General features: G+C 44.4%; 1 protein-coding gene across 3 annotated transcripts in view; it reads left to right on the forward strand.

Annotated features, from left to right (window-relative positions):
* Positions 1-25910, forward strand: part of ANK2 (ankyrin 2) — a 1556458-nt gene that overhangs the window by 624055 nt on the left and 906493 nt on the right. For 2 of the 3 annotated variants that reach the window (XM_085641452.1, XM_085641444.1), the window contains exon 1: positions 25537-25676. The exons of the other annotated variant lie outside the window; for it this stretch is intronic. In XM_085641452.1, the coding sequence (XP_085497578.1) occupies positions 25596-25676 (81 nt within the window). In that variant the 5' untranslated portion in view covers positions 25537-25595. Of the gene's footprint in view, positions 1-25536; positions 25677-25910 lie in introns of those variants that run through there. 3 annotated transcript variants of the gene reach the window in all.

A 25910-nucleotide genomic window follows, 5' to 3' on the forward strand; every position in this document is an offset into this window, starting at 1 on the left:
GATGAAAAATTGCACATTACATTTTCATAAAGGGATTTTGATAGGCTTGACATTGGATTTTGCAGATAACGATTTGATCTCAGTAGGTTGCACGGAACTGCTCATTTCCTTCATACAAAATTAAGAATGCTCAATGCTTCTGGCAAGAGTGAGAGCAGTTTCAAGATCAGGGTCATCTGAAGATAAGAGTTTCTCTTGAATGTTCTTGTTACACGTGCGTTCAATGAGAAGGTCACAAATGATTTTGTCCCTGAACTCTCTATAGTTGCACGCAGTAGTAAGAGTTCTGAGTGCAGCCACAAAATCATCACTGGATTCACCTGGAACTTTAGCTCGTTGCATACATTTATGATGCTCTAACACAACATTCTTCTTTGGATTGAATCTTTTGTCTAAAGTTTTTATCACAGATGCATAGTCATTGATGATTAAAGAATCACCATCATCACCGCCACTTACGTTAGTGCTAACTAGTTCCAGAGGTAAAGTCTTCAGAATACTTCTACCCTCCGCACCAAGGTTGTGAATGAGAAGTGCCTTCTTTTTCTTTGCAGTGAACGTATCACCGTCAATAGCTTCAAGATAGCTGTCAAATGTATCCTTCCACTGTTACCATAAAATGGAAGGAGTACTAGGAGATTGCAAGAAGGGCGGGGGAGCTAAAACACAATCCATAATGAGGCTGTGCGTGGGTGAGTTGCTGCCCACCAATTATGTGGTTGTATTAAAGGTGACTGAAGAATAGAACACAATATAAGATTGATGTGGAAAAATGAATACTGTCACAGGGTGGCTTCTTTAAGGTTAAAGAAGGCTGTGAGCCCGTGACCCCTAAATGTACTGCTAAAAATAAGAAAAATACGTAAAATAACACCCATTCGATGTTTGCTCTTTTTTAATCAGAATAATAGTTCCTGCTTAAAACAAACACATAAGAATACCTGCTGCACATGACTATCTGCTCAAAATGGTGTGGCTGTAGTCCCTCCTCTCTTGTGCTTTCTTGTTTTCGTTTTTTGCAGCCTCGATGTTGTACAAAAATCAGAGCGTATTACTAACAGGGCAGTTGTTGCGTCTTTTGCTAGCAGTGATTGGTTGAAGTACGTGTCGTAGTGTGTTGTGGTTTAACCCTTACATGTGCTCACATGGTAAATATGTACAGTAATCCGGTTGCTGCTTGTGGGGAGCTCAGAATGAACCCAGTTTAGGTCCAGCAGGGCGGGATGCATGCCAGATTTTCAGAATGACTACTGACTATGTAAATGTAAGGTATGTAACCCTATTTTGAATGGCTAGCCTGCACACCAACCATGGATTCGACCTCCTAGCGTTTAAGTCGTATCGATCCCACCCAAATAAATACAAATAAGGCTACGTAGCACCACAACCAACCAATCCTTCCACTAGGGGTCAGGGTTTGAACACAACATGGCAGGCCACATTACTTCTGCTTCTTTCCCGACCCACTCACGGACAAGGACGCACGCACGCAGTCCCAGGCTGCCTGGTATCGCAAGGAACGCGCAGGGCTTCCACTTGGCTAGGCCCATTGTCCAGGCCTTAACGGGCGCGCGCGCGAGCAGGTGCAGAGTCGGGGTACTGCCCTGGGTGACCAGTGGGACGCCTCCATTAGAGAGGAGCGGGGGAGCTCCCGCTGACAGAGACAGGCCCTGCTCGGTAGATGCATAACGATTAGTGTCGGTGACAATTACCCCGTTCTCTTCACCCCTCCCAGCCGAGGACTGTAAACACCTCGAGCCGATCTGCCGTCATCTTGAGGAGAGCAAACAAACGGCGCGCGCTCGAGTGGAACCGCCGGGCCCAAGTGTATTACGCAGCAATAATTAAATATAATCAAAGCACCGACATGCAAATAGGCGTTGAGATAAGAGCGGGGCCACTGCAGAGGGTGTGCGCCTGACACCGTATTTAGTTGATTTAATTGGATATATTCACAACAGAGGAATCACTAGCGAAAAATCGAGCTTCTAATTTTAGTTGGTAAGGTAGGGCCCTAAAAGTGTTTTTGTTTTTACACATTTTCACTCTAACACACAAACATATCCGCAATTTACTCGCGGTGTGCAAATTCTCCATTCCTATTGCGCTTGTGTTGTTTTAGTAATATAGTTCAGCGGGTTGAGCAACTGCGAGAACCATGAAGTTTATGGGTTCCCGATCAGCTAAACCGTCTTAGCATTTCATGCTTCCGAGGGTGATACATTTGAGAACCACTGAGCTTGCCAGTGAAAGAACGTTGGAATGCAGCACTAAGAGATCAATAGGACTTTGGGTATGCTAAAAAATGCATGGCTGTTTATATTATTGACAGGATGACATCATCCAGAGGGTGGGGAATTTGTTAACCCTTCCCCTCAAGGGGGCGCACTGTAACTGCAGGACAACAAACATAACATAGCCTTGACTTGGAGGACATCTGATGGCATAGCGCCGGGATATTGAATGCACTGAGACATACAGAAGTTGGCCATGGAAAGGGAGGAGGGTTGAATGGACTGAACAGGAAGTATGTTCATAACCCATTCAGCAGTGCTTGAAATGGAAACATAGAAGTGCAGGTACTCTGTAGAAGAGTAACTACTTGTTTCTGAGAAGTGCCGGTACTCTCCTATTAAAAGTATTACATTTCTCTTGAGAAGTGCCGGTACTCTACCCCTCAAAATAAAAAAGTGCCGGTACTCAGTACCGGACAGTACCGGCCCTTTTAAAGCACTGCCATTCAGTCCATGAGAAACACAAAGAAAAATGGCGTGCCCCATTTACCACCTCGAAGCCCTGCTCCCTCGAGTCATGCCTTCAGACATGCCCGGAAGAGTCGTCAAGCACTGTAAATGACATCTGCCACCAGGGAGCTCCATGGCGGAGTTCAGGCTGGCTGAAGAAAACGAGGCCTGCCACCTGAGCCCGAGCTTACTGCAGCCTGAGGTCCCTCCGGGTCTCACTCAGCCTTGACAGGCACAGAGAGGTAGACACCGCTTCAGTTAAAAGCCAAGGTCTGTTAATGAGGAAGACGTAAGACTCCACATCAAGAGCTTATGTGAATGCTTCACTTGTCACTGTGCCAGCTCCGATTATAGTTAGGTCTGGACGAAATGTAAGTTACGCCAGTGTACTTTCAGGAATTACTCCAAACTGTGTACTTTTCCCGTAATTTACACTAAAGCAAATTGTGCACATTTCACACACACCTGGTTAAGGTAATATTCTTAGCAGCAGATTTACAAGAAACTGACGCATCTGTCGAGATGCGTCAGTTTCCCTGCGCCAGCCTGCGATAACCTTGCGCTACCATGGATGCGCCGTATTTACAATATGGCGCACCATGGCGCAAGGATTGACAGATGCATCAGAAATTCTGAGGCATCTGTTGGCCCAAAAGTCACGCATTGCTGGAGTCGTGTCGCAAGCACGACGCACCTCCAGCAATGCATGTTGAGGCCTATACTTATTATACTGAGTCACACCCTACGGCTGACGTAAGGTTTTGAGGCAATGGCGGCCTAGAAGTGGCGCAGTGAAATCTTGTAGATTTCATTGCATCACTTTTACGAGGCTTTTTGGCGTGGGAACACCCACCTTGCATACATTATACCTGACGCAGGTAAAATGTGACGCAGGGCTTTACAACGTGACGCATCTCCATAGATGCGTCACGTTGTAAATTGTCTGCATTGTTTATGCTGCTGATGCGTCACAAAAGTGACGCAACAGCGGCGCAAAAGTATTGCAAGGGGCTTGTAAATCGGCCCCCCTGTTTTTGCCTTCCCTAGTGCCATATGCCTACTTCAGGGGTGACATAGTGGACGGCGTAATGACTAGAGTCCACTGCCAGAGTTTTTATGAGACTTCGTCATCGTCGCTGCATTCTTGTAAATCACACCTGCTACGCCTAGTTCTAATTCAAAGAAGCCAAACCTTCTCAATCCATGCTCAAAAGGTCTAGAACAATGTTTCCATCTACATCACACCTGCCCAACCCCTCTGCTACTCAAAATGGAACTGAAAGGCCACCTTCTGAGAACACCACATGCCCACACAATAGGATTCACCAACCATGCACATCCTTGTAACAATCCTGAATTATAACTCGGTGCTTCTGCCCTTGGATAGGACTCCATTGCTCCCTGAATATGTTTGAACTCTCCGAAGAGCCTGCATGGTGAAATAAATGCAGAGATATGGCACTGCCACATGCTTGCTGGGTGCTGTTTGCATGTTCCACTGATATATTCAATAATCAATGACATTTTATTTTTGCATGGACTGTACACCCTGATAAAAATCAGTGGTGAAAAAACACTGCTGACTTCTTCTTAGGGAATATTGGGGGGACCCATAATGCTGTCTGTTAGCCCATGACTTTCTTCCAGGTACAACCAGTTCAGCCTTTCAAACTTATTAGAATCCTCTCCAATGTTTCATTATTTATTTTTGGGCAGACTACTGTTCTTCAGTTTCAATTGGTCCTTGGGTTTTCCTTGCACCTCATGCACTCCATCAAACACAGACGATGACAGTAGCATTAATGGACAATCAACATGATATTCCAAATTAAAAGGAATGGAATATCAAGTCATGAACTGGATTTCACTTGGTAAATTCTGGATAAGTGGCTAAGATAAAAGCACTTATCTGTGGCAAGAGCCTCAGTAAAAGAGAAGGAGGATGGAAAGCTGGGGGATTGTATACTGCCTGCGTTATAACAGGAGCCTTCTGTCTTGACATAAAATATACAGCGGTGACCAGTAAGCTACCTCTACCCATGCAAAGTGTGTAGCAGCTTCTGATGCAGACAAGTGATGAAACTTTGTTATTGACTTGAAGTCCCACCTCACGAAGAACTGACTGCATGCAATGTTTGTCCACAGTGCTTCTTACACCATTCTTAGGTGCTTAGGTCATCATTAACCGTGGCCTGATGGGGAATGGGCTCTTTATTAGCCTAATAAAATAAAAAGGAAAATATATCCTGGTGTTGGATTTTAAGGGGTACAATAAATAACTGCTATAATGCATTTTCTCCATTCAAATTGAGAATAAAATGTGGATCTTTGTCGTTCTCTGTCCCAAAATTAAGAAAAACAGGGCCACTGAAACTAAGAGCAATGACATTACTAATAAAACATAGTCAAGCAGGCCTATTTGTGGCCTGATACTATCCAGCAATGCTTAATTTGTTAAAAAAAAAACGTGCCCGGGCCCTTGTCAGGAGGCCACGGCAGCTTGCACCACATATTGGGGCAGATTCACAGAACTAATCTGAGACAAAATCCTAAACTTACTACTTTTGGTATTCACAGAAGGCATTTCGTAGTAGTAAAGTTAGGATTTCGTCTTAAGTTTGACTTAAGTTTGATTTAAGTTTGACTTAAGACAGACTTAAGACAAACTTGAGACAAACTTAGGACAGACTTAAGACAGACATAAGACAGACTTAAGACAGACTTAAGACAAAATCCTAACTTTACTACTACAAATGCCTTCTGTTAATACCAAAAGTAGTAAGTTTAGGATTTTGTCTCAGATTACTTCTGTGAATCGGGCCCTTAGTCACTGTCAGCACTGCCAATGGCAGTACCTACACAACTCCTAACCATCACACTGCTATAAGTGTGGCAATTCAGACTGTTCGAGGCCCTCAAAGCTATAAGAATGGCTTTGTCGGTAGGTATTAGTTGTTTACACTGTATATTGAATTAGTAAACAACTGTTTTTGTGTTTACTTTTAAATTTTACGAACAGATCCACCATGTGGCATTTGTCATAAGTGCCAGTGTTGGCAATTAAGTGCTGGTGCCAATGCACGGGAAACCACCAAATTAAGCACCTCTATCCAGTGATATAAGTTATCTAGATACATTCTCTACAGGATGTGGTACCAACCTGTGTGAAACTAGACATTCAGTGTCTTATATTATTCGCTGAATGAAACCTTCTTGAAGAAGCCTATATCCCAGAGACCAGAAAACAATCCAGTCAGGGCCAGCAATTACTTCTATCTCAGTACACCCGATCTGGCAAGCCGAGTGCAGCACCACTGGTTGTTAGTTGCCATTAAAAATGCACGCTTGTAAACGCAGTAGAGCATTAAAGAGGCTGGTGTCAAACTACCGCGGCACTGCAGTCCTGTAGGAACACATTTTGAGAAGTTAGTAGGTAGGAGTGTTGTACTGAATATTGACGCCAACAATATCACGGCGAGGACAGAATATTGAGGTGCAGATTATGAAAAGGTAAGCGCATAGGTATAGCCTTACTATTCCTAACTCCACATCTGCGTACCTTGAAGCTATCTGTACCGCAAAGGTGGAGGTAGGAATAGAAAATCCAGACTTACTTACCTGTCATTATCTGATTTTTGATATTCTGTCCCATTGGTATTGTTGATTTGATATTCAGGGAGCACACCGTAGGGCAGGTCAATAAATGGATTCTGATCTTAAATTCACATAACAGCATTTTTGTTCTAATGCGACAATATGACATACGGAGAGCCAAGCCGGGACCCAGCTGAGGCAAATCAAGGTTTATTGCTGCCAGCAGGATCTGGAACCAGTCTTATACCACAGATATTGCTCGACTTACATTAGTGATCAAAGGATATTGGTTTAATCTCAAGCTCTGATTCACAAAAGCATTTATGCATTTGGGAAGTAGCAGTACAGGTGTGCTCTTTTACATCCTCCTACCTGCCTTTGTGAATAGGCGCAGAAACGTCCAACTCCTTATTAGCAAAGCTTGCAAAGAGCACCCAGTTCTCTTTATTTATATGAATTGTATATGAGTATTCCCTGACTTGGCCTGTTTTGGGGCCAATTTACAACAGCATGTAAGAGTACTACAAATATTAATAATCCTTACTTGTTACTAGGGAACATATCACTCCTTAAGGTTTCAAGGTGCTGGGGGCCGTCGGGGAGATTAAGTGAGCTATTGCCCAGAGTCACATGATGCTGAGCTGAGCTGCCACAGGTGCCGGGAACCGAACCGTGATCCCAGCGCTTTGGAATCAGCAGCTCTGGCCGCTGCGACACACCTCTCCCACTACAGGGGTGCTACTTTACGTACTCCAAACAGTCTTTGTGAATAGGCCTCTCCGTGTCTACAGGGTGTTAACTCTGGGATGGCAGATTACTTACTATCTATGTTCGAATGCATGGAAAAACAAGTCTCTGCTCGTTGACGACAAAAATACGGAACTACTTGTTTTTAAGGGACCCACTGCATTTGGACCGCCTCCACAGCCACTTAGTGATGTTAAATACATAATTGTTATTCTTGATAGACCTCAATTTTGACCCACTGGTCTTTGTGGGAGAGAAATCTGAGCAGTTTCATCTTTATAACATATTTGAAGATGCTCTCTGCTTGGACGTGCTCATTGCAAGATGCAGTTCTCTCTTTGCTGCGGTGTTGTTCTGATGTCTGCCTTAATATTTCACAGAATCCGCTTCACAAGCTGCAAGCGGGGCAGATCAGAGTCATTCGCATTATCTATGGTTTGTGAAAGAAGAATCACATTAGTAGATGATGCAAAGGCCTGGGCTGGCTGCTGGAGGCGTCCCGGATTAAAATGAGCGTGGAGCGCATTGCAAGGGCAGCCAGATGTTTGTAAAAATATTGAGGACAGAAATAGCATCCTAGTAAATTATTGAGGCCTTCATATAAAGCACCAAAAGATTGTGGAGCTAAATATATATTGGTAAGAATAGATTTCCCATTATTAACTCCACAACCAAGTACCCTGGAAGATGTATATCTATAGATATATATATATAGCACCAGAGTACATGCATATGGAGTTAAGCATAGTAGACCCGTGTTTGTTTCTATATGCTTATTGTTAATTTTGGTAGTCATCAATTTGTCCATGTTTTTGTAGGATGCTATTTCATCCATGATATTCTGATAATATGCCAGGTGGACACCGACAGACCCTAGTGACTTTTTTGTTTCAATAAACCTATGAGAGCACTTTGTTTTTCACAGGATTCCTAGGGGGTGGTGTGTAAGGTTTAGGTGTAAACAATTTTTTTACTTTAGTTTTAAATGTTATTTGAAGAGCTATGGGTCATTTTTATGGGAAATGTGGCGCAGGGCAGCGATAGCAAGCTGCTTTGCTCTGCACCACGGGGAAAGGGCAGGAAGGCCCTTTATTTATCAAATACGCAGCATTCCTGGCCTTTCTCCCTATACTGGTACCGTTTCAAAAGTCGCAGCACCAATGCAGACATCCTTGCACCATGGTGCAAGGGTGTCTGTTGTAGGCAGAAGTGTCTTTGTGCAGGAAGAGGCACCGTCTTGCATGAAAACAATCCATAGACGCGTTTTTCTCTTTTTATGTGTAGTGCAAAATGCAGCACACAGAGAAAGAGGAAAAAATTAGGAGAAATGACAATATTTCTCCTCATATCGCCTCGGCGTAAGATTTTGACGCAGTCCCAGGTTTACAGTCCTTGTAAATCTGGGAATGTATCATAAGCCATGGGAGTTGCGTGGGAACACCCACCACAACGCCTCCCTTGCGCAGAGTAAGTAAGTGATTTGCACTGCATTGCATTACTCCATATTTGAGAAACTGTCCAAAGCCACACAAAGTGGCTTTGCGTGGCTTCATAAATATGACTTTGAGCTTTGTGTGGAGCAAGCATGATGTACGGTCCTTGTAAATATGCCCCTATGTCCATAACTTGCACCTTAGCATAAAGCAATAATTGGAACATTAGAGGTCCAGTATTCATTGTCTGTATTGTGAGGGAAGGTATTTTTCCAATTTATAACTTAGTGTTGCTTTAATTGTATTTTCTGATTTTTACATGCTATTTAGGTTTTATTTGTTGTAGCCTAGTAGCTCAATTTAATTTGGTTCTTATGTACTTTATAAATATTACTAATAATAAATACTACCTGTTTGATCCAGCGGTTTCCGGCTGGTTGGGACGCACTGAAGCCAGTCAGAATCCCCTGTGCTAGAGGATGAGTACAATACACATGGCGCTAGCCTGTTCTCACCCTTGGGTAGCTTGGCACAGAGCAGTCAGACTTATCCTCTGGGTCAATGTGTAAAGTATTGGCACAACACTACCATTGCAACACACTGCGTACACTACAAAAAGACTCCACACCACATGCATAAAACACTTGTCTTTGTATCACACACACATATCGAAATCAACATGATATATACATTGAAACCAAAATAATCTGTACATTGAATATATACTTTACAGTTATATGCAATTGTCAAACTTTCCCATTAGCAGCAGAGCAGCATAACTATATATGCCCTATTCAGAAGTAATCAACAACCATGACACTCCAAACATCACATATTTTTATTTATCTGAGTTTTATATAGCACTGGCTAGACCCGGAGGTATCAGAGTGCTTTACATAAGGATCCACAAAATTACATCAGTTACAAGTTACATCAGTTACAAAAAAACACTTCAAGAGCGTCGGAAGATGGAATAAATGGAGCTTAGAAGGGTAAGGTGGTGGGGTAAAGGTATAGGAGGGAGAAAGGATGGAAATATGATGGATGGAGAGACGAAGGAGAGCCTGCCCAAAGTCCGGCTGGGTAGGTGATGGCCGAGGGGGAAGTCCACAGCCCATCTCCTCTATAGCTATCAGGTAGCTCCACCGGGCATCAGTCAATACCCCAGGTCTTTGACTATGCCTCGTGATCCAGCCCCTTCAGTCATTCAGCTACCCCTGCCAACGATACACGTTGCCCCTGCTGGCGACACGGTGATTAGATTGTCGGAACAACCTAAAGTGGAAAGAAACAGTTACTTAGTTTCGTCCATTGGGATTAGGTCTCCAAGCATCCGATGGCACCTATACGAGTGTGGGATCTCTATAGCCCCGTAGACAAAAGGTTGTGCCCATGAAGATGGTGTGCTTCGAAGTCTGAAGGAATGGTTCCCCTCAGGCGGAGGTGCGAGCTGCCGTAGTTCCCGACAGCCAATTTTAGGTGCCCACAAGGCACAATGAAACCCCTCAGGCTCCATCACAATGTTCTCCACAACAAAGTACCTTGTGGTGTGGGTCCAGGGAGAGGGAGCCAGCGACCTCTGACAGAGGCTGTGATGTCAGGCACTGTCGTACTCCCGATCTGAAGGTCGAAGACAGTCTCAGCTCCCAGCTCAGGTCCCCCAACACCCATCGGACACCACACGCTCTGGCGTGCAAGTTAGCACAGGTGACATGGTTGCAAGCACAGGTTCCTAGGACTTTGCAAGCTTCACTTGTATTCCTCTAACTCCTTATGTCCCGGCACCTCAGGTCGGCTTCTGATCTTTATGAACATCCTCCTCTGCACAGTGTGATGACAGTCCTTGTCCCAACCGACGATCACTTCCACCCATTACTGCCACACCTCTGCACGTTCCTTACAATCTCGTGGAAATAGGGAGATCCTTTTTGTCCCTGGATCTCTTGGACAGGAGGCCAGCCAACCGGCCCTTGGAGAGTACTTAGGGACCTGTGCTACAACACTGGGCACTATCTGCAGGCCAACAACGTCCAGGCAAAACCCACCAAGTGATAGTCCCCTTCCTGGAGCATGACAAGCTTCAGGCCACCACAAGTCTGCAGATAATCCAGTTACAGACCCTTCTGCACGAATGATTCCTTGTGTCTGTGTCCCAGCATCGAATCAGCGTAGTATGATTCCAAATCCAAAAGTGTCTGAGACCAGAGTTCCAGTAGTTATACTTGCGATGGCCTTCAAAGATGCAATCAGTTCAAAAGGCCACCTTTGAAAGGCACATGCCGTCTCTAAATTCTGTCCTGGCTGACTTCCTTCCCTGGGAGGTTAGATCACTATCTTTAGTGGGGCCAAGACCCTGTCCCTTGAAATGCAGAGGTCAATTCCACCCCTACGTAACCATCCCAGAGAGGCACCTCAGAGTCAGAGGTTTGCAGTTTCCCTTAGTTTGCCTAGTTTATGGCCTTCTATCAAAGAATGCGCAAATGCAGCTGTCTCCTCAGCATCCAGATGTGAATTGGAGACAGGCTGACAGGCAGATAGAGCCACGAGCATCAAAATGCCCACTTTTCCATAGTGAGAAATGTGGACAGCTGGGTGTGCACTCAAGATAATCTAGAGAAACTGTTCATCTATTTATGTTGTGATTATTCTGGTTTGGTGTGCAATGCCTGAGGTGGTTCTACCCTGCCACCTAGTAATGAAAACGGTAACTAGAGCGCTGTGTTCTAGACAGGATATGCACTACCTTGAACACTCAGAGATGAGTATAATTACGATTCATCATAATCTGTATATGCTTAACTAATTCATACATGTTATAAACACTTGGTGAAACAAAAATTTCATAATGTAATCACAAATTGTGTAAATGAGATCCAAAGAATCAAAAAATGAGTGAATCATTCTTCTTGGTGTGTTCTCCTTTATTGACACATCTGTATAAACGTCAAGTCCATTTCATAAATCCAAAAGGTTCATGTGATAGAGAAAATTAAATCAATCCCAATGCATTTCGGGTGTTGTCATCACCCTTCTTCAGGGGTATCTACAAATGACAGAAAAATTCATCACTTTCTAAACATTACCACAATTTTATACATCAATAATATTGACCTTAATACTGATTGAGAAAAGAAAAGAATGGTGGTTCATCAAACAGGAGGATTAAAATGAAGTTATTCAAAAGTTATAGAGGAATGCTGGTAAGCCTACAAGATGGTCGTGAGTAAAACAGATAAAGAACCACAATGCCCACAATGCACCAGTGTGCTGCGTGCCCCAATACGTAAGAGGGGGAGAAAAAAGTTTAACAGTCTCAAGGACTGTGTTGGCTACCTTCAAACGGATCAGTTACAAACTGAAATGTAAGTCGAAGGTCCCTGATTTAAGTGTCTGACTCGCATTCTGTGAAGTAAAAGTCAGTGTAAATGTGGGTCATTCATCTGCGCGTGAATTTAGTTATTAGTCACGTAGTGTGCGATGTCAAGACTCACCACTGTTTTCTTTCGTTAGATGTATTACAGCATGATTATGCTCGAAGGGGCAAAAAACCCCAATCTTAACGTACTTTTTTCTTGTACCACCTATGTGTCTCGTAACACGCAATGCGAAAATCAATGCGATGATCTCTGTGGAGTGAAAATTAAACAAAGATATAATGGACTACATTACCAGTAAAGGTAATACGGTTCGATTTATGTGCCTCTCATTGAGAAATTACTCACTTGCAATCTGTAGGAAGTTGCCTTTTCCATAGTGACATTTCCACACATGTAATGTTGAATCCACTCGCACTATCGGAGAAGATTTAGCATTACGAACTCATCCGAACTAAACACTACACTGTTACTATTCTGCACGTAGGGAATCCTGCTCAATAGCCTTTCCCTACATTACCCCATGCTAATCCAATGCGAGAGCAGGCCCTGTCATACCGAACACACCATCCAGTGCCATTCACGACCCTTGCATGTAAAGCACATACGCACATGCCCTACCACTTCCCAACACCGCATCCTGCCACCAGCGAGAATTCTGATATAGCAAGAGACATGCAGAACCTTTGCAAGTAGCTTTTTAAATGTCAAGCCGAGTAACAGTAACTTGCACACACAGGCCCCACCAGGGCAAACCTGTGGCACAATCGATGAGCTACCTTCGTGGATGACACAACCAGTGCTGCAGGCCCATGAAGGAGCATTCGAGTTACATGCTCTGGGTATATGTCTTACTCCTAGACAAGGGACTTAGAGCTAACTCAAATCAGCCAATCATGTATACACCAATCACCAGTATGTATATGACAATCTCAGCGCTTTGGCACTGAATAGCAGTGTCAAGTGTGCTCAAAATCCTAGGCCAGCAAAACAAGATCCAAACATGAGGTCTGCAGCAAAAAAGGTCAGGGGAGACCATGCTAAAAGATGCCAAGTCTAACAGTACCATATGCCATTGAGCACAAATGAGGTGAGTGTGATGCGTCAGGGAGGCTGCATCCCTATGTTTTCATGGCATCACCTGTCATGTCACTCGCTGGTAAGTATGTATTCCATTTCACCTGCCCAGGTTTGAAGCTATGTGATCGGTGGAAGGTGCCTCTTGCCAAGAGAGGGTGTCCTTTCGAGCAGCAGAGATAGCTCAGTAAGCTATAATTCTACTCTTTTTAAAGAGTGGTATCAAATAAAATTTTACATTTGGTTGTTTATTTTTTTAGCAGTTTTATATAGCGTGAACTCGACCCGAAGGTATCAGAGCGCTTTACATGAGCACCAGTTGCATTATAGACAAACACATTCATTTTAGGCACGGGGAGATTAGGTAATTTGCCCAGAATAACAGGATGCTTGAGGCTCCCGCCAGATTGGAAACTTGTTCCCCAGCTTCAAAGTCGGTTGCTCTAGCCGTCAAGCCACATCCTCTCCCCTAATTATTTATGCTTTGAAGCATAAGTCTGATTTACATCTTTCACTGCTATTATTAAAATGCCTCACCTTTCAGTGTAGGCAATACACAAATATCTGAAGGCCCAGCAGTGCTGAACATTACAGCTCAGCAATTAAGAGGCCAGGAAAGACTCAAAGTTTTTATTATTTCAATTAGGTAAATTAGATAATCCTGGTCTCCTAATGTTGCATGCTTTCTCGCCTCTAAGAGCGTTAAAATGTAACCTGAACTCAAACAGAAAAGAGTCAAGAGTGTATGGGGGCAAAATGAATGTACCATCTGACTCTAGGTTTTGGCATGGACCCTGCATGGAGGACAGCCTGCAGCCAAAAGAGGGGAACTTCATGCATTGATAGTGGGGCAAGCAGTCCCGCATCCCATGCCACATGTCCCATATACTCCTGAAGAACCTCCTCAGGCTTGAACAGAAAGTGCAGGACAACGTAGTTTTTCATTATTAACTATTGTGTGTTTAGTCTTAGGGCCGAGTATAGAACTAAGCTTAAGCTGTTTTAAAGGCTTGAGATAGGTTACTGGTAGTAGTTATTATTGTGGTTTGGGTTTTGGTTAAAGTTACTTTTGGGGTTACGGTTAGAGTTGTGGTTTGGGCAATGGTTGGGTTAGGTTTTTAAGGATTGATGGAATACTAATGGTAGTGCTTTCGGTTGATGTTGGAGTTGCAGTTCGTTTTTTGCTTAGATTTGGGCTGTAGCGGCTCCTGGAGGGAATGCTGCGGGGCAGGGGGGGGCAGGGTGGGGGGTAGTAAACTCTGGCATACGGCCGATCGGAGTTAAGTAAAGAAATTAGGCATTAGGCGTTGCAGCGCGCGCAATTTAATTTGTTTTATTTCTTTCTTTACCTAACTCCGATCGGCCTTATGCCGGAGTTTACTACTCCCCACCCTGCCCATCCACCGCCCCGCCTCACTGCCCCGCAGCACTCCCTCCAGGAACCGCTACTGGGTTTGGGGTTAGATTTGTGATACGGTTTCAAAAGCCAAAGTTAGAGCCAGGAAGTCCAGGTTTATGTACTTGCATGACAAATGGCCCTATGCAAATTCTCCCCATACTCCAATTAGTTTCCTTTTTCAGTGAAAGGTCACAGAAAAATAATTATGGTTCTTTTAAATGAATGCCCTTTCTGTAAGTCTACCAAGGCCAGCGATATGTTGCTATATGATTTGAACACAGAGGCGTGGAGAAGTGTACGCAGGCAACAACTGTATTGTGCTGTGCAGTCTGACATCACTTCCTTTGCAACATTCAAACCCACTTAGGTGGGTGACAATCTGGGCCCTCCTTTGCAGCACCCTTTCAAGTCTCCTCTCATAAGGAGTGCTGCCATACACCGCTGAAAAGGCTGTGCGTGGCAGTGATCAGGCATGACGTCACCCATAAAAGTTCTTGTTTTCTTCAACATATTATTTGCTCTACTGTAAAGTCTTAAAATCTTCCCCCCAATTTTATGTGAAATAAATCAAAACATAGCTCTTGCGATACCTAGTGACTGTGTGTGCCTCCAGTGGCCAATGATATACAGGAATGTGTTTCTTAGCACCCTGTAACGGCAGTGAACCAGTCCAGACTTCTGAGGCCCATCCATTGTCTGCGGTGAGACAAAGGAACAACCCACAGCTCACAGAGACCCATCTCTGGCAGAAGGCATTGCCATTCTTGGAAGTCATAAGAACTTTGGTAACTGAAAGGGGGTGTAAATGTAGCCTCAAATTATCTCATGTTGCTCCAGTGGGGAGAAGTCAAGTCATCCTCTAATGCCCAGGTCAAGACTGGCTAGCCCACTGAATGGTGTGCCAGAGCACAAGGGATCTTCACAGACGAGGGAGTCCAGAACCTAGGTGTTGAGCCAGAATTTTGCCTATAAAATATCACCCCACCGGTGTTACTATTAGGAATTGTATACCCAATCGAAGACATTTTTGTAATCCAGTATAACAATATTTAGAATGCAATATTTATGTCAGACAATATTTATGTATACTTTGTTCTGATGTTAGGTTGCTGGGCTGCAACCTAAGCCTGCCATCAAGTCATTGCACATTGGGCAATGTTTTTGTGCTTGAGATTAAAGAGAGGCTCAGGTGTCCCAGTGTGTTGATGGGTCTCTGCCATGGGCACACTGTTTGCCCTCCCCGGTATTTGTTTCATTGCAGGGCCATCAACAAGAGAGCGGTGGCTCCTCTGCTATGCCCCCCTGCCAGCACTCTCAGAAACGTGAAAAAGAAAACGATAATAAAACAGGTTTAAAACCAGTTTATTATTGTTTTATTTTTCTTGTGCCGAGTCTGGGGGCGGGGTCAGCGTGATGACAGGCTGGAGAGGGAGTAGTGGGCACTGCCTTCACTGCACATGTGGGTTTGGCCTGCCGTCTCAGGCTGGCCAAACCCACATGCGCAGTGAAGCTTGCTCCAACCCCAGTCGCACTGCTGGGTTGGAGAGAGCAGGGACAGGCTCCCAGTCTATCTGGGAGCCAAATCATTGGCGCTCAGACCAATCCTGAAGCTGCTTTCATGCATGAGAACAGCTTCGGGATTGGCCGCAGGACAGTCTGGGAGCCTCTTGCCTTCCTGCAGTGGACAGGAGCAGAAGAGAGCGGCAGAGGTAAGCTCTTTTTCATTTTTTTTGTCTCTGTCGTCCCCCCATCAAACCTTCCGACACCCTCCCCCGCCTCTTTTCCTGGACATGAGCCACTCTGGGAACAGGAACTGACCAGTGATCGGCTATGGTTGGGTTATGGATGTTGATGTCAAGGGATGAGTGATGGGTGTCTCTGCACGAGGCAGTATTTGTATGGTAAATATGGGTTTAGTTGGCATTGGTATTTATTCTGATTTCTTTAATATACAGTGTGGATTGCTTTTACAAATATTCAGTGACTTGGTGATAGTACTGACTATATCAGATTGACTGCCGAAGTATAGGTATGAGCTAACAATATATAATAATACTTGATTTGTGTCTCAAATATCTTTTTAAAAAACGTATCTAATAATATATGTCAATACCTAGGTGTGATGAGAGTTTAACGGTCGTAATTAGTGACACTGGAGATTTATTTTAACCATGACTTATTAGGTGAGTTAATATTTGATGATTTGGTGTTTTACCTATAATAGGGCGTAGTTGTTACGTGGTACTAATGCAGTTCCCACTTGGGCGATTCTCTTGGTGGTTTGTATTATGGCACATAATTTACGAGGTGAATAAGGGACTTAATCTAACATTGCTTTACACTCTCTTTACACAATTATTCAACCTTTTGACTCTTTCTTTTGTTTAAGGGGACTGTTCCCTTTTGCGTGTGACTAATTATAAATCCCAATTTCTTTGAAGCTCTTTTTCTTTGATTATAATTTGATTAATTCCCACTATACTAACCCTAGTTGAGGAAGGCAACTGAGATAGTTATGGGTATTATTTGTCCTTTTTGTAGCCCTGATGAAGTCGGTGGGATACTTGCCACGGGACGAAACACACGTTGGCTACATTTTTGTTCAGACTAGCTGTAATATTGCTGACCTTGGAACTTTAACATTAGAATAAAGCAAATAAGTCATTACAACTATGAATTGGTGGACTTACTCTTGGATTGGACATTTGCTCAGGATAAAACCTTGTTTGCATTGAGGCTGTATTTGAGTTTGGGTATCAGGAACCAGCAGGGAACCTCTTGATCATAACACAGAGGAGAGTTTGAAGCACCACCTACACAGTCAATTACATGGTTAATTAATTGGATAATTTACCTTTTATGCCCATCACAATGTGTCCTCTAGATGAACACTATGCATAAATAACCATGGACACCTGTCCACTATCCCCAGAGTGACATATTTTTCTCCCTAAGGTGCATTTTTCCTTTTGTCTGCTTTGACAGCGTCCTTTATTTTTTACCCTGCCTACTCCCAGATGTATACTTAGTTTCTCTTTTTGAATTCACTTTGTTCTCCTCCATATTTAGTTTTCCTTGCTGCTCTTCTTGACTTCAAAGTTTTACTTTCTTTACTCCATGTACCCATTATATTTATTGCCTTTGAATGCCGGCTCATTTCTCTCCCTTGAATTTCTTTCTACTGTAAATTCCATGGGGTTCTTTCCCTCTCCCTTTTTCACTCATAATTTGGTTATTTCTCTCTCCCCAACCCCTCTAACGTCTTTTTATAATGCCTTCCCCAGGAGCCTTTTGTTTTATCCCCAACTTGTTTACTTTTTTAACTGAACCCTTCTAGTGTAACTCATGAATTGAATGCAATTCTGGAAAAAGATGCACATCTTTTTAATATCTGTATAATATATTTTCCCACAAAAACAATGCTGTGGAGCCTCGGGCGCTCTACATTGCACGTTTTTACACGTGCTTTGTTCTATTTCAGGAAAATCTCACCTAGTTAAAAGTCGGAGTTTGCAAAGCCAGCTATCTAGACTCTGCAGAGATTGATTCTGTTCTAGCTAAAGCACATGATCTAACAACCAACAGAGGGGCATGTCTATTTCACCTGCTCAGTGGCGGCTCCTCCTCTAAGGTGGAGGAGCGTCGCCCCACTGCTTTGCAGCAGCAAAATAAAGGAAAAATAAAATGATAGTAACTCATGGTTATTATCATTTTATTTTGTCCTGCTGCGGCTGCCCTGGTGCAAGGGGGAGGTGGGTGGCAAGCACACTTTGCAAGTGCGCATGAATGTTTGGCCGGCCAAACATTCATGCGCACCTACCATGTTCTCCACCCAGGCCGCATTACAGCTTGGGTGGAGAACATGCCCAGGCTCCCATTCCCTGGCCGAGCGCCGAATCACTGCTCTCAGACCAATCACAATGCTGCTTTGCAGCATTGTGATTGGCTTAGGGGATTCTGGGTGCTTGCCAATCACAACACTACATTGCAGCATTGTGATTGGCTTAGAGAGCCTGGGTGTGCTTCCTGATCATTCTGGTGGTGGTGAGCATCGAGGAAGAGAAACATAGGAGAGACACAGCAGTGCGGTAAGTTTTCAAATTATTTTAATTTTCCTGAACCCCCTCCCCTCCCCGCTCCTGCCCCGCATCCTCTGATCAGTCCCGTCTGCGACTGCATCTGCTTTGCCTTTCATGATCGGCTTTCGTTGTCCAATCAAGACCCACTTAGATATCTGGTTCCAAACTGTATTCCCATTTGGAAAATATTTATCAAGAAGGTAGTTGGTATTAATTTTGGTTTTGTTTTACTTGAAAAACGGTATGACCCAAATAGCACGCCCAGCACAAAGAGCAAGCTTGCTTCACTTTTAGGTGGGCTGCATCTTCGAATATTACAGAAGTGTCCTCTTAATGGCCGGGGACCTAGAGAGAAACACCCTGATCATCACGATCATTGTTTCTCTGTTATTCAGAAAAACAGTATCTACTTTGGGAGTTTGTTTCAGGATAACAAAAAATGAGTGCTGAGCAGGTCAAATAAACATGGTTCCCACTCAGCATTCATTAGTGCCTTCAGTGCATCCGCTATACCAGTGGGGGCACAGATGGCACAGAAATTCCCTCCAGGCAGACAGGAATATCTAAATATTAATGATTGTTCTCTGCCATGGGAGGGGAAGCCAAGGCCTTCTCTGATCTAACAACCATCCGCCAAACATCAAATAAGGCTCGTGCTCTGAGAGCGGAAGTTAGGGCACCAAAGTCTTATTGATTCTTCTGAGTGACTTAGTCAAGTAGCCATGGATTATGTCATCTGAGATCTTATGGCTGTTGAGTCAGATAGAGTAGAAAACAGTTCTTACACAACAAAACAGAAATGTTCATTTGGGTTTGCCTCTTCCGAATTGAGAGTGCTTGTATTCTGGGCTCCCTCCACCAGGGTGGATTTATTCTAAGGTCTAATATTTCATTTAGAACAAGGATTTTGACTATACTAGTACAACCTACAACAAACCTTCTAATTTTATACCAAGATATCCTGGGGCAGGGTAAAAAAAAATGCTTGATTATCAAGGCCTCCAGTTGTAATTTTAATTACAATTACCTGATGGCTTATAGCTATTTTTTTTTAGAAAATAACAATAAAATTTAAATAAATAATGGAATTCTGGCAGACAGTGGCATCCTATGAAAGGTACTTTGGAGGATGGATGGACTCCACCAGGCAAGCCCCTGGCAAGACTGAGTTGGCCTGCCTCGAGGCTACTCATCCATCCACACCCCTCCTAGCAAGCTAAAAACTTTTCGTAGATCCCAAAGAACCTTGCTCATCTAAGCTTCGATAAGGAGGCATCCTCAGGCCAGTTATAATTTCCTCACCAGACAACTTTCGCTTTTATTATTAGTAGTGAATGTCATTTCGGTGTAAAAAAGTGATAGTGTGGTGAAAGAAGTCTTGCCCAGCTTTCATCGTTTTGGGTAGGATAGCTCCTTGGCACAGATTAGGTACGTCTCAATTTGATCAATCTTAGCCCAACCTGACTTGTGAGACTTTTATATTTCTTTCCACAAGTTAACTTTCCTTCCAGTTGTCTCCATCTGATACATTGTACCCTCCCCTCCCCCAATAACTCTGCTCTTAACTCTAGAAAGAGGCCTTTCATTTGAAACAATAGTAGCAAATATGTGCTGTTTCCAGTTACAGACTGTAGTGTAGTTCCTATATCCCTGATAGGCTCTGCGCATTGGAATAATATACACTATAGATTTGACATAGGACTGAGGTCAGTATGTCTCTATCGAGTACATTAAACTTAATTACTTGTGTGTGCCAGCTAACTCAGAGGTCACTAGAAACTTTTCAAATAAACAAGAAGGGATTAGTTTCTGACAACCGCATAAACATGACAACTTTGTTTCCCTTAGAGTCTGAACAATCTCAGAACCGTGGAAACAATAGATAACAGTTTCACTCAGTCAATCGTGCATGCTTCGTTTCTACAGAGTTGCATAGAAATAGAGAGACGGGCATTTCTATAAAAAGGGGTTTATTGAACAGTCGTATTTCTCATGCAAGAATTATGAACTGCTACAATCGGAAGACAGGTTGCGAAGTACAATATGTACAAAGCTAGCAGTAAGATAAAATAATACTGCAATAGCATGGTTTGTAGCTATGACATATATTAATTAAAATACATACATAAATAACACAGGCTAAAATGTGAATACTCATCTGATGCTTCTAAATTGCTCTACCCCAGTATACCTAACCTAAGTGTAGTACGAGGTAAGAAGTAGGTGCTGTTTTCTAAAGTATAGCTAGCTATAGTTTAGTTTTGCCAAGAGTTACCAAAAGTTTCTCTAAGTTCTAGTCTGCTCCATACCTTAGAATGTGCGAAGTTGGAATCTCTTTCCGGGACTCGATATCTAACACCCCACAAGGGGAGTCAGAAACACTGGAGCTGGATTCCTGTGAGGAGGATGACAGCGTCTGGTCAGTGCATCAGGCTGGAACTCGATCTCCTTCCGAACTTGCCGAGGCGAACTGCAAGTAGGCAGTCGAACTGGACCGTACCGGAACCGTGCTTTGCCAGGGCAAGTGCAGGTATATTTATACCTTGAAGGTGTTTAGGAATGCCTGTATTGATGCAAAAGTCAGGCATCGGAACGTCATGAATGAACCCCTAAGGAATAGATGTTCATGCATAATAAAGAGTTCTTGGAGAAATCAATATCTAAGCAAGGGAAATTCCTAAAAGCTTAAGAGTCTGGTTTTCCAAGAACTCGTTGTGACGTGGATTGACGGATGTAGGAGACCATGCCTGTATTTGGTTAGCATGGACGATGCCTAAATAAGGGCTGGATTTTCTATGCCTAAATAAGGGCAATATGAATTGTACCTATATAAGGGCATAAATCGGGAAAACTATATACGGAATCTAAATCTACACAGAACAAGACAACTCCTAATGCAACCTCTCTGAATGGTGGCTCCACCCAGCAGCATATGTTGATTGAGTCTGCTTGACACTACGGGCATCATTTACAAGGCCATTGCGTCGCCGTTGCATCACTTTTTTTGACGCACCGGTGGCGCAGTGTGCAGGCCCATATTTATAAGACCACTACCACCCTACATGACTTTTCATGGCTTTGTAAATATGGGCTCCTTTCATGCACTACTCTGTGCGAAAAGATCGTTCCCTGGGTGTTTCGGTGAGTGTTCTCACACAACACCCAGGGAACCTGACACATTCCCAGATATGCAAAGTTTTGAAACGCTGGGAATGTGTCTGAATCCTATGTCTCCCCAGAGGAGGCACAGGAGGGGCGCAACAAGGAGAAATACTTTAATTTCTCCTTGTTTTTTCATCTTTCTATGCTTGCTGCATTCTGCAGCATGCATAATAAGAGGAAAATGCCATCAATGATTGTTTTTGCACAAAAAACAATCATCCCCTCAATGCAGGCTACCTTGCAACATGACACAAGGGTGCCTGTACTGGCGTACGGCAGCCGATTGTGCGCCAGCGCAGGGGAAAGCACAGAGATGCGTCGTATTGTTGTTAATACGACGCCTCCCTGTGCTTTTATAATGACGCATCCCGGCGCAGCAAAATGTCGTGCGGTGCCACGCTGCATCATTTGTTTTGTAAATGAGGCCCTACAGCTCACATCTGACTTGGAAGAGCACAGCCTTTACCTCTCTTGCTCATCCAGGATCTCTGGCCTTGGGGACTGCAGGCCCATTTTAGGGAAAACAAGAACGACCCCTTATTACTTTAAAGCTGATTGCAATGACTCAGGCTGGCCTTACTGATTCTTGGGCACATGGTTCCATCCTCCTGACCCAAAGGCATGACCCGGAATCACCTTTATTGGCATTTGCAGGTCAAAGTACGCCAAGCCCTGCCAGTCAGAAAGAATCACACTAAACCCTACCACAGTTGACGAACTCTCAGACTAGCCTTGCTGATTCCTGAGCATTTGGTCCCATCATGAAGACCCTTTCAATTGCAAAGATGTGAGCCTCAATCGCCTTTATTTGCATCAGCAGATTTAAGCATGGCGAGCCCTGCCAGCTAGGCAGAATCAAACTAACCGCTACCACTTTTGATGCTGGTCGTAACTTCATCGGGCTAGCTTTGATGATTCCCAGGCACTCGTTGCATCCCGCTGTCCCATATCTTTGTGAAGATATGATCTGCACTCACTTTCAAGTGCTGTAGCAAATGAAAATACATTGTGCCCTGTTGGCTAGGAAGAACCAAACTACTCATTACCACTTTTGATGCTGGTCGTAAATTCATCGGACTAGTTTTGCTGATTCTTGGGCACTCGGTTGAACCTATTGACCCTTAGAGTTGTGAAGATATGACCTGCAATCAGTTTTAAAGGCAGTAGCAAATGAAAATACACTGTGCCCTGTCGGACAGGAGGAATCAAAGCACCCACTCAGGGCCGGACTGGGAAACAAAACCGGCCCTGGCAAAGTGCTGGGCCGGCCCCCCTGGTGGTTGGGGGTGTGGCTGAGCTATTTTCCAGGGCCGGCTTTGGCCAATTTTGTTACGGGCTGATATTGCAGCTATGCTGCAAAAGCAGCCCTGTAACAAAAATGGCCCCCAGGGGGCCAAAATCCGGTCCCCAGCCTGGCGGCCCACTGGGGAAACGCCCCGTGCCCGCTACGACCAGTCTGGCCCTGAACTCACTACCAGTTCAAGGTGAAATGCAAAGCATCAGGCTTGCCTTGCTGATTCCAGGGCACTTGCTCCCATCCTTCTGATTCTTTTCATTGTGAAGCTATAATCCGCATTTGCCTTTATCAGCATTAGGAGATGAAGGTACACGCAGCCCTGCCCGTCACTAAGATTCATTCTTATCATTTGTATGATGCAAAATATATTCAAAATCCGAGTACCCATTATTTTTCTAGAATTCTCGTTGACTGGAGTCAAAGGGGCTTGTTGATGCCGTATTTGGTTTTATTTTGCATTGTCTAGAAGCAAATCATATTGGATAGTGGTCAGCAAGGCTGGCACAGCCTGAAGTATTGTTTAGCAAAGGATTATGTTGAACAGTAGATATATAGGCCCAGTCATGGAAACATGGGGAGCATTATGAGCAAAGATGTGTGTGCAAAAGGTTGCTTTTGTTTCATTGTGCTCGCAGCCATGGTTGTCCATTGCTCGGCTGCGGATGGTTGTTTTGTTTCAAGGAATTATTTGTTTAAGGATAAAGTTTCGCCCAACATGTTTTTTGGGCATTGAATGTACAAAAATCATACAAAATCTCAGAATCATCCACTTGTTTTAGTTTCCCAAGTGACTTCTGTCACTTTTTTCCAGCTTCAACAGTTGGTAGTTATTCCTTGGCAGCCACTCTATTTCTCCCTCGTTGTTATTATCTGACACATTTCAAGTGGAAGAGAGGCACATGTTACTCTGTTACCTTATGTGGAGCCCTCATGTCTGCAAAGCAAAATACTCACAGATATTAAGTAACAAACTATATGTGCCTCACTTCTTTTAGAGGTTTAAGAAAAATGTGCTGTGTGAAACGTCCCATTTAAGGTAACTTCCTCAACACGGGGAGTGTTACATCTAAATAGCCAGATCGATTTTGTATTCTAGGAGATTCTACCAAAATATTTTTTTTTTCAATATATTGCAATAAAAGTACTCTTCAGATTTGAACGGCACACTTTTACGTTATATCATGCTATCTGAATGCTGACGTACATTTTAGTAAAAATGTGTGGGGTGCTCCTGAAAAACATATTTTGTATTTAATTACTGCAACACACAAGTATGTATCTGCACCCTAACGCTAGGCCTTACGCCCTACCTAGTCCATGTATTATGTATCACATATATGTTTCTGTAGTAGATAAGTTAAAGAACCCTATCTTTTTTAATCTGGCTTGACAGTGCAGTTGCCTGCAGTACCTATTGTTAACAATTAATTAAAATGTAAATAAAGTGGGTGTTAGTCCCTGCACAGAACTAGGAGGCCCATTAGGATGGCGGGCGGACTTCCATCCGCCCGCCAACCTAGCGGTGCTGGGACCGGCCGCCAATGGTGCGGCGGTCCCGCACCGGCGATTAGGATGTCACCGCCACCGTGGCATCCTCCATTCCTAGCATTGTGGCGGGCGGTGCTGTGAGCATCACCCGCCACAATGCTGGGAATGCACTGCGTGCCTTGTCATGCACAACCTGACAGGCACCGCGAGGTGCCTGCCACCATATCCATGACAATGCAGGGGGGTACCATAGGTACCCCCCGTGCACCCCCCACAATACCCTGGGGGCCCGCAACGGGCCCCCGGAAGAGAATTCCGCATGCCTTTCCGTGGCGACAACGCCGCCACGGATAGGCATATTTCCGCACCCATGCTAATGTGGATGGCGGTTGTCTAGCAGACACCGCCACCATATTAAACCCTTTACCGCCCGGTCGACTTGTCCACCGGGCGGAAAAGCGGCGGACGGTCTTCCCCTCCGCCACGGTACCCCCCGCCATACTAATATGGCGGGGGTAAATGGGTGGCGGGCGGGGAAGGATGTAGGGCAGATGGCCTCCGCCATGCGGGCGGAGGCGATCCGTCCTACATCCTAATGGGCCTCCTAGTCTCTCTTCTTGTTATTGGATGCTGGATATACCATGACACTTTCTTATGTTAGTGCTTGCATTGTCATGCATGAGGGATGTTTTACATATCAAAAGTACACTGAATCATCCCACATTACATTCCCTATCTCAGAGATATACTGTATATTGAAATTAATATATTTTTTCCCTGCACTTTTTAATGTTGTAGCATGACTCAAAATACAAGCCAACCTCACAGGCTTTGCCAGTGCTTGCTAACATAGCTTTCAAACTGCAAGCGTGTGCTGTGAGTGCACTAACCCACTGAACAGTCCTGTGATTCGAGAGTGTATGTGCACAGCAAGACTGTACGTCCTGTGTTTTTCTACCCATTCCTCGTGGAGGCTCTCCAGCGTGAAAGCCCTCAGCCACGGATGGGAACTGGCTGCTTCAGTCTAACAATGAAGGCAGCAAAAGCAGCGGCGGCAGTGGCTGCCATGGCAACATCCTCCGGTCCTCCCTCCTCCTCCCCCCTCCTCCATCCTCACAAACAGCACTCGCGCTGGGTCCGTCCAAGCAGGGAGGAGAGGTTTTAATGGCAGAGCTCCACGCCGGGGAGGCCGGGCAGCAAGATGAGCGAAGATTCGGCCCCGAGGAGCGACAGTGGGGAGAGGTACAACGGGGTCAACCTGCGCAGGAGGCGCCCTAAAAAGGTAAAGGCAAAGGGAGTGGCGCTGGGGGAGGGAAGTGGGAGTTGGAGGGCGAGGCAGCCGTTGGGGGGAGAGTGCAAGCCGAAGCGGGAGGGGAGTGAGTGCTAGGCGGGTGAATTAGGAAGATGGAAGGGCAGTGTGGGACTTGGAGGGCAAGGGGATGGCGAAATGGGAGAGGTGTAGGAGAAAGGTGTGTTGTTTGTGAAGGTAGAACTGGGAGGGAGAGGGTTGCTAGCG

The sequence above is a fragment of the Triturus cristatus genome, chromosome 2_2 (assembly GCF_964204655.1).
Source record: "Triturus cristatus chromosome 2_2, aTriCri1.1, whole genome shotgun sequence".
NCBI classification, from domain to species: Eukaryota; Metazoa; Chordata; class Amphibia; order Caudata; family Salamandridae; genus Triturus; species Triturus cristatus.